The sequence below is a fragment of the Chanodichthys erythropterus genome, chromosome 23, assembly GCF_024489055.1.
Source record: "Chanodichthys erythropterus isolate Z2021 chromosome 23, ASM2448905v1, whole genome shotgun sequence".
Classification (NCBI taxonomy): domain Eukaryota; kingdom Metazoa; phylum Chordata; class Actinopteri; order Cypriniformes; family Xenocyprididae; genus Chanodichthys; species Chanodichthys erythropterus.
In genome coordinates, this window is record NC_090243.1 from 17035827 (window position 1) to 17054472 (window position 18646).

Here is an 18646-nt window from a genome sequence, read left to right on the forward strand (position 1 = left end):
ATGCAGTTTTTTTTATGGTGAAGATGACACAGGTAACGTTAGTAATCTGACACACAAACACACTGTCCTACTAACCGTGTTTTTCATGGGAAAATAACGCATGTTGACGCCCTCGGCATAGCCTATGCATTTTTTGAGGAATGGGGAAAGAAAGCAGATATTGCTCAATTCAGGAAAGGAGGTTGTGAACGTGTGAGAATGGTGCTTGCCCCGTCAGAAATATGAAAAATATCTAAATTCAGTTAACAAGTTCGTTGGTTGCGAACGTATGGAAGTAAATTAATGCCAAATGTTTTTGAAATAAAAAGCTTGTTGAATTGCTCTAACTGAAAAAAAAAAGCATTACATTAGCTGTACTTGCATTTAGATGCACTGTATTTTTAAGGCTTGCATTTTTATGGGATGAAATTCAACACAGTCGTATATTTAAGCTGTGAATATTTCAATTAAAAATATTTCACACACATTTTCATTATTAAAAATTAAATAATTCATATTCACATTTCAAATTTCACTTCCAAGATATTTATTCTGTTTAAAAATACAACCTATAAAATTCGACTAACAATTTTCAGTCCATTTTATTTCACTTTACAAATTCGCTTCCACAAATTCAGTGGCTCAAATTCGGCAGAAAATTCAACATTTCACATCCGGGAACTGCAGGAAGAGCAGTAGAGTGCCGATGCATCATCTCTATCTGCTGTTGGTCTTCTTCACCAGCAGGTGCCGCTAGCGGCTGTTTAGGAAGACCAAAGCAACGCTAGTAAGTCATTCATTCATAAAAACGGATTTACAGAATTAGAGCAAGCGGTAAGTGAATGTGTGATGATTATCAGGGCCAGTATAAATGCAGAAAAGCTGATAAAGACACAAAAGCTGCATTTATGTTTAATTCAGTGTCTTTACGCTTACTTTCCCTGTGTAGCTACAGCTTTCTCTACAGTGAACAAGATAACGTTATTGCCCGATGCTGGTGTATAGATCAAACGTTTAATCTGAGATAGACATATATTTCTCTCTGTTGTTTAGTTTCCTTTACTTTGTATCGCAGCGCTGTGTTGTAATACTAGGGCTTCCCTCATCCGTCATAGCTGCCATCAGGACATATAAACTCTTAACACAGCTTAATGGACTCGTACAGTGATATAAAAGACCAAACTCGCACCTCATTTGTGATGTAGGTTAGACTATATAGGCTCCAAGAAAGCAGATACTGGCATAAAGTTGATTTGACGCTGAACGTTTGATTATGATATTCGCAAATTTAGGGACCGTCTCTAAAGTTACGACATTCTGTATTCACGTTTCTACCTTCTACCAAACTCTTGTAGACACACATGCACATATACATATTCAAACACACCCCACTCAAAGTACATGCATATATACTATTTCTTTTTTTTTTTTTTTTTACACGTTCATCACACAATTTTTTTTTTACTTTGTTCATTTTTTATTTTACCTGATCATAGATTATCCTGCTTATACAAATTTTAAATTAAATTTAGAAATGAAATTAACTAAGTAGAACTAATTGTGTGATGAATGTGTAAAAAAAAGAAAAAGTATATGTGCATGTACTTTGAGTTGAGTGTGTTTGAATATGTGTGTGTGTGTGTGTGTGTGTGTGTGTGTGTGTGTGTGAGAGAGAGAGAGAGAGAGAGAGAAGGGTGCATCACTCTTCGACCTGGCACCTATAGATGAACACTTCACAGGTAGTTTTGGTGATTGTAAATCATTCTCATCAAATGCTATTGAGCTTTAAATTATGGCATTTTTTTGTATGATCCAATACAGTAGTGAAATACATAGCAATCTTTACATATTACTTGACAGTTTATTTGGAAACACTTTACATTAAGGTTCATAATGTATTAACTAATGTGAACTATCCATGAGCAACACATTTGTTGTTGTATTTGTTAATCTTTGTTAACGTTAATAAAAATACAGCAGTTCATTGATCATGTTACTTCACTGTGCATTAACTAAAGTTGACAAATACAACTCTTGATTTTAATAATGTATTAGTAAATGCTGGAATTAACATTAACAAAGATTAGTAAGTGCTGTAGAAGTGCAGTTCATTGTTCGTTCATATAAACTATTTAATATAAAGTGTTACCTTTTATTTTAATAAACATCAAAAATCTAAAAGGTTTGCATTATACCTGACACCTAGATGAACAATTTACAGTTGGTTTTGTGACTAAGTCATTCTCTTTAAATGCTATTGAAGGTAGAAACGTGAATACATAATGTTGTAACTTTAGAGACAGTCCCTAAATTTGCGAATATCATAATCAAACGTTCAGCGTCAAATCAACTTTATGCCAGTATCTGCTTTCTTGGAGCCTATATAGTCTAACCTACATCACAAATGAGGTGCGAGTTTGGTCTTTTATATCACTGTACGAGTCCATTAAGCTGTGTTAAGAGTTTATATGTCCTGATGGCAGCTATGACGGATGAGGGAAGCCCTAGTATTACAACACAGCGCTGCGATATAAAGTTAAGGAAACTAAACAACAGAGAGAAATATATGTCTATCTCAGATTTAACGTTTGATCTATACACCAGCATCGGGCAATAACGTTATCTTGTTCACTGGAGAGAAAGCTGTAGCTACACAGGGAAAGTAAGCGTAAATACACTGAATTAAACATAAATGCAGCTTTTGTGTCTTTATCAGCTTTTCTGCATTTATACTGGCCCTGATAATCATCACACATTCACTTACCGCTTGCTCTAATTCTGTAAATCCGTTTTTATGAATGAATGATGACTTACTAGCCGTGATCTCGTCTTAAACAGCCGCTAGCGGCACCTGCTGGTGAAGAAGACCAACAGCAGATAGAGATGATGCATCGGCACTCTACTGCTCTTCCTGCAGTTCCCGGATGTGAAATGTTGAATTTTCTGCCGAATTTGAGCCACTGAATTTGTGGAAGCGAATTTGTAAAGCGAAATAAAATGGACTGAAAATTGCTAGTTGAATTTTATAGGTTGTATTTTTAAACAGAATGAATATTTTGGAAGTGAAATCTAAAAGGTGAATATGAATTATTGAATTTTTAATAATGAAAATGTGTGTGAAATATTTTTAATTGAAATATTCACAGTCTAAATATACGACCATGTTGAATTTCAGCCCATAAAAATGCAAGCCTTAAAAATACAGTGCATCTAAATGCAAGTACAGCTAATGTAATGCATATTTTTTTTCAAATAGTGCAATTCAACAAGCTTTTTATTTCAAAAACATTTGGCATTATTTTACTTCCATACGAACGAAACCAAAAATATGTTTTCATATTTTTATATAAAAAATATATCAAAAATTCATATCAAAAATATGTTTTCATATTTTTGACATGATGCAGTGGTTTTGTTTCTTGCGTCGATTTTAAACGACTGCTCTCGTACAAACAAGCTTTCAGCTTGGCGTGTAAGTGCGACTGACGAACAAATGAATCATAATATAGATGATTCTTTTGAAGAATCGTTCGAAAAGACTCACAATATCAGTTTGACGAATCCTTCACTGAATAAACTCACCGAGCAGTTATGGAATCAACTCACTTTCTGAACCGCTTACGTACTTCATCATTATTATAGGCCCATAAGAATGCAAAAAAGATATCGTACCTAGGCCTAGATCGGATCAAAGTCCCTTTAAGACAAGTCATTTCACTCGGCGGCCATCTTTGAATCGCCTCTCGGGTATTCAGTGCAGCTCCTATCTCTTTGAATGGGGAAACATCAAATTCTCCAAACTGTTTGCCAAGCTTTCGATTAAATTTCATATTTGAAATCACCAATGAAATCTGACAACAACTGTCTCATAAATTTGGTTTCAAAACGCTCAAATCATGACAAAAAACGGTATTTTCAGGCTGGCGCATGCGCAGTCCTAAATGCGCGTCTCTTGTGTCTCACCAAAGACTATAGACTGCTTCACCCAACATATATCACTACACAACACCCTTAGCAACCACTCTTAGCAACGTAAACATATGTTTGTTCTCATATTGTTAATTGAAGCTTACTGTATTATGTAGAACTAGAAGAGTATTGTGAGAAAGAGATCGATTGAGCGAGTAGCATTATCCTTCAGGTCAGTCCTATGTTCATAATACAAAATCTGTTTAAATGTCCGATGTATTATCTTGTCCTTTTAACAGTTAAGGGGTTTTCCCATGACTGACAGCTAGTCAAAGCATTTGTCAGTTGGGTCTTGTTCAGTGTCCACAACAATTCAGTCTTTTCATTATAAAAGTCTTTGCTACTGACTGACACACTCATAAAGACTTATGAGGTCTTCTAAGGGCGTAATAATGTAACTTCTGTTGCTGTTCGCGGTCAGGGACTATTTTTTTCAGTGGATGGAAGGCTTTTAGTGATTTTACTTCATGAAAGTTGCATTGATACATATTTTTGCCTTTAATATTTGTATTGTGTGGTAACTGTTTTATAAAAGCAATAAGGTACTCGAGGCTAGTGCTGTATCGTGAATAAGTCACGGCTGAAGGGGTTGCAGGCACTCCGCTTCGTGCCTAACAACGCCCTTTAGCCAGGACTTATTCATGATACAGCACAGCCTCTCATTCCTTACTGCTTTGCTGCTGTACCCATGGTACAGCAGCAAAGTTCCTTGATTATTATGTCGGAATGAGAGTATAGTTCCTAGCCATATCGGCCTAGAAAATCGCACTTTTCATTTTCCGTCGGTCTTAGTACACAATGTAACTACAGAACAGTCAAGTTTTAAATAAGACAAATATCAAAACTCTTTGGTCATTTTTTTGAGCGCGATGCTAACGGTCTAATCAGATTCAATGAACTATGCTAAGCTATGCTAAAAGTGGTACCGCCAGACCCGGAGATCGGCTGAATGGATTGGAAAACAGTAAAACTCAACTGTTAAACTCTAGGGGAGTTGGAAAATTAGCCTTTTTTTTTTTTTAAAAAAAAGTGGAGTGTTCCTTTAAGGCTAACATATTCATACTAAAAGCTAAAAAACTGAAATTTTGATTCCAGGGGGACTTTAAATGCAGATGCGTCAGACCTACTTTTCTGTGTATTGTTTTTAAAACTTCTGACGTGAAGGATGTTATATTTCATGTTGACATAAGAAAGAGTACAAGATGAATCAGCAAAAAAAAAAATAAAATCTATATTGACATTCTGGTTTGTTTTTGTTTACATGATGTTCTCCAGTTGCAGCTGGGAATGACAGATGCTTCCATTACGTTAATAATAACATGCAAACAAAATCCTAATTCCAATTTATTAATAATAAATTGGACATAAATTTGATATAAAATGATATAAATTGGAATTACTCTAAAATTGCAAATCATAATTTCATAATGAAGTACAAAAAATTAGATAAATGAACTACTGACCATTGTTATTTCACAACATTTTTTTATTCATATTTTGAATTAGTTTTTATTTTTATATTTTCTGTCTTCATATTAAGTTTTTTTTATTAGTTTTTTTAAAATGTCTATATATATTTTAATTTCAGTTTTAGTTATTTTAGTACATAAAGTTAAACTAAATTAAAATGAGAAATGTTGCTGAAATAAAGTTTTTTTGTTACAGTTTGTTTTGAATAACTAGATTTTTTATGGTTTTAGTTTTACTTAACTGCAATAATCCTGCTACTGACCCTATGGATAAAATATGTCGAGCAACTATGAAACTAACAAACCAGTTTCTGTTCCTATAAAATCACAAGTCAGACTTTTAAACTGTATTTGGTAAAAACATATCCTTGACTAAATAACAATCAGGTCACGAATGAAGAACTCAGAGCATGCCAATTAAAGAGTTTATTTTCATCTTTGCCTGATTTGAACAAAGACCACAAATCTACATCAATATTCATCTTAGCAGTAAAATGATTCCACATAAAAACCCAGGCTGCCAATTTCATGCTGAACAGCAGAACTGGAGCAATGTCCTGCTCATTACTAAAGCTAGCATCAACACACATTCAGAGATTTTCAGGAGATCTTCATTTCCTGCTTGCTCTTTTGCGGAAGGAGACACATTTTAAACACCACACAATTCTAAAACATCAAATGTGTCCTTATGGTTTCCTTATTTTTTTTTTTTATGAATATCTGTTTTAACCATCTTCCAAAACTGTCTGTTAAAAAAAAATGACAGGTTATACTTGATGTCTCAAATGACCATGATGTGTCACTTTCAACACCGAGCAAACAGCAGAAGGATGGCGTGAGTATTTCACATGGACATGGGCGTTCTTCCCATTCCACACCTTATTGTGACAGGAGGAATTTTCTCTCCTTTATTTTTCAAATGACTGCTGTACTTGTGTTAATCATCATCATCAGTGTTAAATTGGGGTGGGCTGCCGTCATGGGTGTCGTTGAAGATTTTCTTGCTCGGTTTCTGCACATGATCTTCATTTCGTTTCTCCAGGGCTTCAATCTGTAAAAATGCATTAAAGAATTGCTTTTTAATAACTAAGTTTTAAAAAGTTGTTGGATCTTTTTGCCACTTTTCAAAATCAAATAGCATCTAAACCACATATACACAATCTGAGAGATTTCTATCCTTCCATCGACAGCTATGCAACTGAAACTTTGATGCTTCAAAAAGTTCATAAAGAGATTGTAAAATAATCCATATGAATAAAGCGGTTTGGTCCAAATTTTCTGAAGAGACACGATCACTTTATATGATGAACAGATTTAATTTAGGCATTTATTCACATCTAAACATTAATCACAGCGAACATAAAAAGAAGCTCAACCGAACATGCTTGACACATGAGAACAAACCTCTTCCGGAAGCTCAAACGTGCTGCGTAACATGCAAATGAGCCTCATTGGTTCTTGTGGAAACTTAAACGTGTTGCGTAACATGCAAATGAGCCTCACTGGTTCTTGAAGCTCAAACGTGTTGCGTAACATGCAAATGAATCTCGTTGGTTCTTGCTGAAGCTCAAACGTGTTGCGTAACATGCAAATGAATCTCGTTGGTTCTTGCGGAAACTTAAACGTGCTGCGTAACATGCAAATAAATCTCGTTGGTTCTTGCGGAAACTTAAACGTGCTGCGTAACATGCAAATAAATCTCGTTGGTTCTTGCGGAAACTTAAACGTGTTGCGTAACATGCAAATGAATCTCGTTGGTTCTTGCTGAAGCTCAAACGTGTTGCATAACATGCAAATAAATCTCGTTGGTTCTTGCGGAAACTTAAACGTGTTGCGTAACATGCAAATAAATCTCGTTGGTTCTTGCTGAAGCTCAAATGTGCTGCGTAACATGCAAATAAATCTCATTGGTTCTTGCGGAAGCTCAAACGTGTTGCGTAACATGCAAATGAATCTCGTTGGTTCTTGCTGAAGCTCAAATGTGCTGCGTAACATGCAAATAAATCTCATTGGTTCTTGCGGAAGCTCAAACGTGTTGCGTAACATGCAAATGAATCTCGTTGGTTCTTGCTGAAGCTCAAACGTGTTGCGTAACATGCAAATGAATCTCGTTGGTTCTTGCGGAAACTTAAACGTGCTGCGTAACATGCAAATAAATCTCGTTGGTTCTTGCGGAAACTTAAACGTGCTGCGTAACATGCAAATAAATCTCGTTGGTTCTTGCGGAAACTTAAACGTGTTGCGTAACATGCAAATGAATCTCGTTGGTTCTTGCTGAAGCTCAAACGTGTTGCATAACATGCAAATAAATCTCGTTGGTTCTTGCGGAAACTTAAACGTGTTGCGTAACATGCAAATAAATCTCGTTGGTTCTTGCTGAAGCTCAAATGTGCTGCGTAACATGCAAATAAATCTCATTGGTTCTTGCGGAAGCTCAAACGTGTTGCGTAACATGCAAATGAATCTCGTTGGTTCTTGCTGAAGCTCAAATGTGCTGCGTAACATGCAAATAAATCTCATTGGTTCTTGCGGAAGCTCAAACGTGTTGCGTAACATGCAAATGAATCTCGTTGGTTCTTGCAGAAACTTAAACGTGTTGCGTAACATGCAAATAAATCTCGTTGGTTCTTGCTGAAGCTCAAACGTGTTGCGTAACATGCAAATGAATCTCGTTGGTTCTTGCGGAAGCTCAAACGTGTTGCGTAACATGCAAATGAATCTCGTTGGTTCTTGCAGAAACTTAAACGTGTTGCGTAACATGCAAATAAATCTCGTTGGTTCTTGCGGAAGCTTAAACGTGCTGCGTAACATGCAAATGAATCTCGTTGGTTCTTGCGGAAGCTTAAACGTGCTGTGTAACATGCAAATGAATCTCGCTGGTTCTTGCAGAAACTTAAACGTGTTGCGTAACATGCAAATAAATCTCGTTGGTTCTTGCGGAAGCTTAAACGTGCTGTGTAACATGCAAATGAATCTCGCTGGTTCTTGCGGAAGCTTAAACGTGCTGTGTAACATGCAAATGAATCTCGCTGGTTCTTGCGGAAGCTCAAACGTGTTGCGTAACATGCAAATAAATCTCGTTGGTTCTTGCGGAAGCTTAAACGTGCTGTGTAACATGCAAATGAATCTCGCTGGTTCTTGCGGAAGCTCAAACGTGTTGCGTAACATGCAAATGAATCTCGTTGGTTCTTGCGGAAGCTCAAACGTGTTGCGTAACATGCAAATGAATCTCGTTGGTTCTTGCTGAAGCTCAAACGTGTTGCGTAACATGCAAATGAATCTCGTTGGTTCTTGCTGAAGCTCAAACGTGTTGCGTAACATGCAAATGAATCTCGTTGGTTCTTGCGGAAGCTCAAACGTGTTGCGTAACATGCAAATGAATCTCGTTGGTTCTTGCAGAAACTTAAACGTGTTGCGTAACATGCAAATAAATCTCGTTGGTTCTTGCGGAAGCTTAAACGTGCTGTGTAACATGCAAATGAATCTCGCTGGTTCTTGCGGAAGCTCAAACGTGCTGCGTAACATGCAAATGAATCTCGCTGGTTCTTGCGGAAGCTCAAACGTGCTGCGTAACATGCAAATGAATCTCGTTGGTTCTTGCGGAAGCTCAAACGTGTTGCGTTACATGCAAATGAATCTCGTTGGTTCTTGCGGAAGCTCAAACGTGCTGCGTTACATGCAAATGAATCTCGTTGGTTCTTGCTGAAGCTCAAACATGCTGCGTAACATGCAAATGAATCTCGTTGGTTCTTGCGGAAGCTCAAACATGCTGCGTAACATGCAAATAAATCTCATTGGTTCTTGCGGAAGCTCAAACATGCTGCGTAACATGCAAATGAATCTCGTTGGTTCTTGCGGAAGCTCAAACATGCTGCGTAACATGCAAATAAATCTCATTGGTTCTTGCGGAAGCTCAAACGTGTTGCGTAACATGCAAATGAATCTCGTTGGTTCTTGCGGAAGCTCAAACGTGTTGCGTAACATGCAAATGAATCTCGTTGGTTCTTGCAGAAACTTAAACGTGTTGCGTAACATGCAAATAAATCTCGTTGGTTCTTGCTGAAGCTCAAACGTGTTGCGTAACATGCAAATGAATCTCGTTGGTTCTTGCGGAAGCTCAAACGTGTTGCGTAACATGCAAATGAATCTCGTTGGTTCTTGCAGAAACTTAAACGTGTTGCGTAACATGCAAATAAATCTCGTTGGTTCTTGCGGAAGCTTAAACGTGCTGTGTAACATGCAAATGAATCTCGCTGGTTCTTGCGGAAGCTCAAACGTGCTGCGTAACATGCAAATGAATCTCGTTGGTTCTTGCGGAAGCTCAAACATGCTGCGTAACATGCAAATAAATCTCATTGGTTCTTGCTGAAGCTCAAACGTGTTGCGTCACACGAGAATGAACCTCATACGATCTCAACTTCAACGATCACTGTGATCCAAACAAGCAGATTGGATCATCAGCCAATCAGGACACAGAGCACTTTTAACTATATATTCGTCTACTCCGTCCTTAATTGTTTCACAAAAACACCCCGCTATATGCACATTTCCCATGAATTCGATTGGAATGTGTTTACATTACATTGAGATCTGATCACAGTGCACCCTCGACTAGCCCTGGACCTGAACACACAGGTCAGATAACATTCCGATCACCGAAGTGTTTGTAAACAAGCCTTTGTTATCCATCATATTAGTCAGTATCATTTGCTTTTTTGAATTATTTTGCACATGCAGATTGCAAATAAATATTTAAAGTCCAGACCTGTGCTAAGAAATCAGCCTCATTGTCGCTGTTGATCTCCAGTCCAGACACGGTGTTGAACAGCTCGAATACACTGAGAGCCTCAGCCACACCAGCTTTCTGGAAAAACTGGAGAACAGAAAAGAGCATACATTAATGAGCACAACCTTGCTTTAGAGCTATCGGCATCGCTTTAATATGCCACAGTACAGTTCAGACACTTACTGTTGCCACGTTCCTGCAGTCCCTGAACAAGAACTCCAGACCGTGAGGGTGAGTGGGCTCTATGGACTGACTCACATCAATGAACCACACCTTCATGAGAAAAAACAGAAAATAACTTCATGGGGTCATGATGCAGTTGATAAATTCAATTACTCACCCTGAACCCGTAAAACTTTCGTTCTTCTTCAAAACACTAATGAAAATAAGATTTCTGTCCCTCCATAGAAAGTCTATTTACCCAAAACTCTGATGCTTTAAAATGTTCATAAAGAGATTGTAAAATAAATCCATATAAATCAAGCTGTTTAATCCAAGTCTTCTTTGGTTTTGCGGAAGCTCAAATGTGCTGCGTAACAACGAGAATGAACCTCATTCCCGCAAGCTTCTGTGACCATCATGTCTCTTATATAACTTGGACTAAAACGTTTTGAAGTGTCAGAGTTTTGGGTGATGGAGGGACAGAAATCTCTCAGATTTCATTTAAAAGATCATCATTTGTGTTCCAAAGACGAATGAAAGTCTTCTGGGTTTGAAACAACTTGAGGGCGAGTAAATGATGACAGAAATTTCATTTTTGGGTGAACTATCCCTTTAAGAGCTCCATTGTAAAACCAACAAGCTTATTTACTACTGTTCAAATGTTTGGGGCCAGTAAGATTTTTTTTTGTAAAGAAATTAATACCTTTATTCAGTGAGGATGGATTAAATTGAACAAAAGTGACAGTAAAGACATTTAAAATGCTATAAAAGATTTCTATTTAAAATAAATGCTGTTCTTTTGAACTTTCTACTTGTCGAAGAGTGCTGAAAATAAAATATCGCAGTTTCCACAAAAATATGAAGCAGCAAATCAGCATATTAAAATGATTTCTGAAGGATCATGGGACATTGAAAACTGGAGTAATGATGCTGAAAATTCAGCTTTGATCGCAGGAATAAATTACATTTACTTCAAATAAATGCAGCCTTGGTGAGTGTAAGAGACTTCTTTCAAAAACAGAAAAAAAATCTTACCTTACACCTCAAAACTTTGAACGGTAGCGTAGTTCATGACAACATGAAAAGCCTTTCTTTGTGTGCAGAATTTAAAAAGATGTCTACTAATAATATCAGGACTAGCCTCATACAAACCTCTCCATTATGCCAGAGCATGTTGTATTCGCTCAAATCAGCATGAACCAGGTTACAGTCTCGATACAGCCGCTGCATCATCTGAGAGACGGTGAATCAAAAACAAATATCCAAGTCATATTCATATTCATCTTCTTTATTAGTACATAATTAAACAATGCTATGCAAAATTCTTTTACCAAATACCCATTTAACATTCTAGTATTTTGGTATACTCACGTTTAGCACTTGATAGTACGCTTTCTTCATGTCCTCTGAACTCAGAATGGCGTCCTTCAGTTTAGGTGCAGGAACATGGTCCTGCCCAATGAATGACATCACAAGGATATGCTTTTTCAGAATCACCACCTCCGGGCACGGGATCCCTGCTTTCTTTATCCTACATGGACATTTAAGTGTGTGTGAAAGAGAAAAAGTGCATTAAACAATAGTGTCATCTTAATTCATCTAGTGTCATTTATCGATTTAGCACTTGTGTCATGATAAATGGATCAGATATCTTTCTTGTACCTGGTGAGGTTGTGCATCTCCTTCTCAGCCCATAGGCGGATAATTTTGCGAGGATTCAGCTTGCTGAAGCGGTCTTTGAAACGGTAGTCATCCTTGATATATTTGTCCCGGTTCTTAAACTCATTCAGGGTGGTCTTGAAAACCTTGAGGACACACTCTTCTGGAACAATCTTCTCATCAAAGCTGTAGGAGACACAACCAAAGTAGTGTTGCTTAATAAATGCATGCTTGTGCTACATGACGTCAGCTAGTTGCAAACACAATAATCCAATGCACCCACCTCCCTCCATTAGCGTGGAACACCACCGACTCTTTTCCTGTGCTGATGCAGCCGTTGATGCTCTCCAGTATCCCAGCATTCACCATTTTGTACATCAATAGTCTGGTCTTGGGGTCCACAGCATGTTCCTGGGAAAAATAGGACATTAAATATACACTCACAACACACAAATGAATACATTACATGTCTTGTTGAGTCTGAAAACCTCTAAAGTAAATTAAACTACAATTAAATAAAACAAAATTAATAAATAAAGACTGAAAACCAAAAACCCCTAAACCCCTAAAATAAAATAAAATAAATGGGTTAGGTTCTTGGTCACAATGAAATCTAATTTATTTTCATGGAATATTGCAATATTTATTATAAATAATTTATCCTTGCACATCATTATTAATAAATAAATAAATAAATAAATTATGTGCCCTCGACTCTAAAAGGCGGAACTACTCACAGCAGTAGAGTGCTCTTTCTTCTCATGAAGTCGAGCGCTACGGCGCTGCTCAGTGTGGCAGTGGCGTTTCAGAGCGTTGTACACTTGGTTGGAGAGCTTCAGGTCCATGCCGATCCCATCTCCCACCTGCACCTCCGGAGCAAACTGCATAGATGCATTTAGAGATTGAGATTAAGTGAAAGACACTTCTCAAAATGTTATTTTGATCGAGTTGGATAAAGCCTTACATTATCCATGCGTGCTGTGTTCTTCCGTCCACAGACCTCCTCATCGTGTTTGGTAGTGATGTTCTTGCCTTTCCCAACAAAGCCCTTTTTAGGGGTAGTGGTTGGTTTGTCTGAGCGAGTAAATAAAATGTAGTCAAATGGAAAAACAACTAGTAAGGATTTTAAGTGTAGCACAAACAAGCAGAAATAAAGCTGCAAATAAGATAAATTACATGAAAAGCTTAGGCTAAATATAAATATAATAAAATCAAACTAATAAGAATGAAAAAAGCACATAAAATGACTAAACTTTAAACAAAATATTAATAAATATAATAATTCTGTATTAATAATAAAATAATTCTGAAAAAAAATAAAATAATAAAATTATATTATTAAAATTTATAATTTATATAATTTATATTATTAAATCATATAATAAAATAATACTAAATAACACTGTTCTTGTACTGTATTGTAGCTCACCAGCTTTGTAGGGGTCATGGCGAGTGTCTTGCCAGTCAACCTCATCCTCAGAGCTGTCACTGTCCTCATACGGATGAACCATGCGGTAGTTCTCAAAGGATATGGAGACTGAAAATGAATTGTTCAGGTTATATTTACTATGAATATATTAATCTCCAATGCACATTCACATGAATATTTTGTAAATAAAGTAGTAAATTATGTTTATTTGCGCAAACAAAGCACTCATGTCACTTCATAAATTTGAGGTTAAACCACTGTAGTCACATGGATTACCTTAGTGAGGTCTTTACTACCTTTTTGGGGCTTGATAGTGGTAGTTGCGTGGACTATCAATGGAGGGACAGAAATCTCTCAGATTTCATCAAAAATATCGAACGAAAGATGAACAAAAGTCTTACGAAAGGGTGCGTAATTAATGACAGAATTTTCATATTGGTGTGAGCTAACCCTTTAAAGTCACCATGAAATCAAAATTGACAATTCTTGGTTTTTTATTGATTATTGCAGTATTTATTATAAACGATTCATTCGTCCACAACATTATTTTTTAAAAATTCATGTCCCTCATAATCTTTATTCAAAATAACTTCCCATAGCTCTTGTAGCGACATCTCTTTTCTCTGATGACGTGTTTATTGGTGCGAGGGCAGGACAACCTGTCACTCACATGACATCGACCAATAGCAAACCACAACCATCCAATCAATTCTAAATGGATAAAATCAAGTCCCGCCCTACATTTTTTCTTGTTCGAGAAGCTGTTTCACTCAGATATAAGTCACAGGGAAGAAAAGACTATCGCACCGACTTTATATTTAATTTAACTTTATGGTTTTACCTTTGCTGTCTCCATTAAACTTCTTCTCCTCCCTGCGCAGTTGCGTATCAAACTCGCGATCAAACTCCATCTGAAGCATCTGGGCCAGTATCAGGTCACTGGACGTGTCCGCTTCAGAAGTGCAGGTCAGCTTCAGATCGGTACTGAAAATAATAAGTAAATGCATACGAAAGATGTTTCTTCCATCAGAAATAATGAAAAACTTACTTCAAATAATTACGCTTTTTGTGATGACAATAAAACTGCTGCCTTAGTTATATTTTGAAGTCAAACAAGTTAAATAGCAACTGCTGGTTTAAAAATAATTTAAAATGGACATGAAGTATTAAAAGCCTATGTTTCTGGATAAATTGAGAATCAATTGTTTTGTTTCAAACCGAGATAACAATTCTCCAACGATTCTGAACAGACAAACTAAACATGTAATTTACAAGAGGTTCAAAATGTTAATTGCTGCAGTCTTGAATGAATGATTCAATGACTCACTCAGAAATACTTCATTTGTTTCATTACTGGATGAATCAGCATTGCTAGCCTAAAATTAAATCTGTTCATCATATAAAGTGATCGAGTCTCTCCAGAAAATTTAGATTAAACCGCTCAATTCATATGGATTAGTTTTACAATCTCTTTATGAACTTTTTGAAGCGTCAAAGTTTCAGTTATGTAGCTGTCGATGGAGGGACAGAAAGCTCTCAGATTTCATCAAAAAGATCTTTATTTGTGTTCTGAAGATGAACGAAATCCTTACTGGTGTGGAACAACATGAGGGAGAGTAAATCATTTTTGGGTGAACTATCCCTTTAATCATGCAGCTTTACTTAGTTCACTTAGTCACTATACCATATATTACCACTGTTTCTACATATATAAATAATCTAAACCAAAGACGGTGGGGTACTAGACCCGTAATAATTGTAATAATCTGATTTGTAAGTTTGTAAGACTCACTCTGGGCAGTCTGGGAAAGTGTTGCCCTCCTCATCCAGCTCTCGGGCCAACTGCTCACTCATAACATCAGCCAGAGAGCAGGGCGATGGTGCCAGGGCGGGAGCGCCCCAGGGGCTCTGGGAACACAAAAGAATAATCACGTAAATGACTGATACACTTCATCAACAGAAGTTAGGCTTAAATTCCAACAACTAACACCATCAGCAGTGGACAAGCAGAATAAAAGCCCTGTCACGTGTGCCATGAATAGTAGTTAAACTTAATAAGCTCATTAATATATACTGGCCAACAGTATATATTATATATATACATACAGTATATATTTTATATTCATGACAGAGCATGTCAGACATTTGCTATTTTTAATACAGGTCTACAGGGTGATGGGAATTCAATGTGAAGTCTCAAGCAGTGCTATTATTGTTAGCTGAAACTAAAATTAAAATGACAAAAAATAAAACTAGAAATGTTTTCGGTAATTGAAATAAAATAAAATATAAATATTACATAAAAAGCTTAGACTTCAAAGGGTTAGTTCACCCAAAATGAAAATTATATCATTAATTACTCACCCTCATGTCGTTCAACACCCGTTAAGACCTTTGTCGATCTTCGGAACGCAAATTAAGATATTTTTGATGAAATCCGATGCCTCAGTGAGGCCTGCATAGCCAGCAATGACACTCCCTTTTTCAATGCCCAGAAAGCTACTAAAACATATTTAAAACAGTTCATGCGACTACAGTGGTTCAACCTTAATATTATAAAGCGACGAGAATACTTTTTGTGCGCCAAAAATAACAAAATAGCGACTTTATTCCACAATATCCAGTGATGGGCGATTTCAAAACACTGCTTCATGATGCTTCGATTCTTTATGAATCATTTGTTTCGAATCAGTGATTCAGAGCGCGTATCAAACTGCCAAAGTCACGGGAACTATTGAAGTTTCAAAACACTTATGACATAACAAAGCCTCGTTTACTGAAATCATGTGATTTTGGCGCTCTGAACAACTGATTCGATACAAATGATTCATAAAGAATCTAAGCTTCATAAAGCAGTGTTTTGAAATCGTCCCTTCACTGTATATTGTGGAATAAAGTTATTATTTTATTATTTTGGCACACAAAAATATTCTCGTCGCTTTATAATATTAAGGTTGTCAGTTACATGAACTGTTTTAAATATGTCTTTAGTTGCTTTATGGGCATTGAAAAAGGGAGTGTCATTGCTGTCAATGCAGGCCTCACTGAGCCATCGGATTTTATCAAAAATATCTTAATTTGTGTTCTGAAGATTAACGAAGGTCTTACGGGTGTGGAACAACATGAGTGTGAGTAATAAATGACATTATTTTCATTTTTGGGTGAACTAACCCTAAAAGTACTAAAATTATTAAATCTGAAAATAAATTAAAGCTAAACAGAAATATAAAAAACAAACTAATGAGAATGACAAAAGCACAAAAAAATGACAAAAATATAATTAAAATGTAAATTAAAATATAAAAATAAAAATCTTAAATACTATAATTGTGTATTAATACTAAACAGTGCTGTCAAAACGATTAATCGTGATTAATCATATCTAACATAAAAGTTTATACATATACACACACACAAACTTTTATTTTGGATGCGATTAATCACGATTAATCGATTTGACAGCACTAATTATTAAATAATTGAAGACTTCATATGCAAAAGCCTCTAAGTGCCATCTGAAATTTTCTTCTAAAAGGAGCATTTTTTTTATCAAGCTTGTATGTTCTGTTATTTCACTTTAATGGTAATGAAAAGGACCTATTAATTGCCATTAAAGTGAAATTACTGAACCTAAACATACAAACTTGATAAAAAAAAAAAAAAAAATACTCATTTTAAAAGAAAATTTCAGACAGCACTTAGAGGCTTTTGAATCTGAAGTCTTCAATTCTTCAAATAAAATGGATTAAAATAAATTATTATGAATTAAAATTGATATTAATAAAATAATAATAATGTAACAATACTTTATGACACTGTTCTTAAGCATAGTAATATTTATTTGACCTACTTATTAACCCTCAACCCTTATGACTCAAGTCCAGATCAAGAATTTCAAAGTCCACATGCTGAAGCTGACCTCACCCATAAACAATCATGTTATATTCAAATACCTTCTCACAGGGTAAAGTCCATCACTGTTTAGGTCAGGGTTTGAGTCACCATCACATGTTAGGCAGGTTTAGACTCATTACTCACCCTTCCGTTGTATAATGGTTGACACAGGCCCTGTACTAAACCAACTCATATTTTTAACACTTGCCCGATTTTTCCCCCAAAGAAAAACAACACACCAAACAGTCAGGAAATAATCTCACCTTGGTTTCTTTTGTAGATACTTCAAGTTGGTCCATGTTGGCTGACAAGGTTTAGATTCAAGAACGTGACGCTTGTAATACTTTCTTCGAGTGGTGATAAGAGTAAAAACCGTGTAAGGCTCGTTAATTTCGGCTTCAATCTTATATGTAACAGTACTTATTATGATATATTTGACCAAAACCGCTAAAACGTGGCTTAAAACAAGAAGTTGATTCGCTACAGACAGTGTGTCAGATAAAAATAGATGTGAGATACAATCGACAATGGTTGGTAGGGACAACCCATTATGACGCCATGACTCTGTTTTTCAAAATAAAAGTCCGAAAACATAACAAAAAATGTATTTCTTTATTAAAGAGATATAATGAGATTTTTTTATTAATTAATAATTTTTTTAAGTCCCATTTTCTTTATTTGTTCTGTTCCTGCCTTTCCTGCCATGTAAATGCATCTTTCTCTTTTAACAGTCATTGTCAACTTTTTTTCTTCTCTTCCATATGTTCAGATGACTTTGGTTTGGTTGTATTGTTGATACATTCTGTGTGATGTATGCAAAGTTGTATATAGAAATTGTTGATATATATTTTATAATTATGTAAACACTGTTCAGGTATGTCCACTTATTTTTATTTTATGTTATGAAATTAAAACTAATTTGTACTAGATTATTAACTTATTATATTATTATTGATTTATTTATCCTGTTGCATTCATTTTTTTCATTGATAGTAAAAACTGATCACATTATAAGTGTACTTAGAATAATTAATCATCTTATTTATCATATAAATGGTCGTAATTAAAATATAACAATAATTTATGAATTTATTTAATTCAATGTTGGCTAAATTGTTTTATTTAATAAAATTTTATTCTATTTCTGTCGTTGTTGTGATTTGTACATTTGCATTGAATTTTTTCAATGCTGCTTATTGATTTGCAATATAAAGTGGAAGCATAAAAGGCATCCGTGATCAAATATTTTATCATGTATCACTAATAATAATAATAATAAATAAATAAATATTCTAAGTG

At 35.7% G+C, this 18646-nt stretch overlaps 1 protein-coding gene across 1 annotated transcript; it reads right to left on the minus strand.

Moving 5' to 3' along the window:
- Positions 1-5811: 5811 nt before the first annotated feature.
- Positions 5812-17891, minus strand: riok3 (RIO kinase 3 (yeast)). Its single transcript, XM_067378343.1, has 13 exons — positions 17611-17891; positions 15246-15361; positions 14295-14437; positions 13454-13561; positions 12989-13098; positions 12762-12905; positions 12308-12435; positions 12028-12210; positions 11737-11896; positions 11518-11598; positions 10387-10476; positions 10183-10290; positions 5812-6468 (listed from the first exon to the last, which is right to left on the minus strand). Exons 1-13 carry the CDS (start codon positions 17644-17646, stop codon positions 6355-6357), a joined length of 1521 nt encoding a protein of 506 aa, XP_067234444.1. The 5' UTR covers positions 17647-17891; the 3' UTR covers positions 5812-6354.
- Between the last annotated feature and the right edge of the window lie 755 nt (positions 17892-18646).

Bases quoted from the DNA above. Each gene is read 5' to 3' on its own strand.
- riok3 (XM_067378343.1), bottom strand. From the start codon at position 17,646: ATGGACCAACTTGAAGTATCTACAAAAGAAACCAAG. The intron at 13,099-13,453 runs GTGAGCTACAAT...TTACTCGCTCAG, and splicing joins CCATGACCCCTACAAAGCTG to ACAAACCAACCACTACCCCT. The intron at 11,599-11,736 runs GTGAGTATACCA...ACCGTCTCTCAG, and splicing joins CGTACTATCAAGTGCTAAAC to ATGATGCAGCGGCTGTATCG.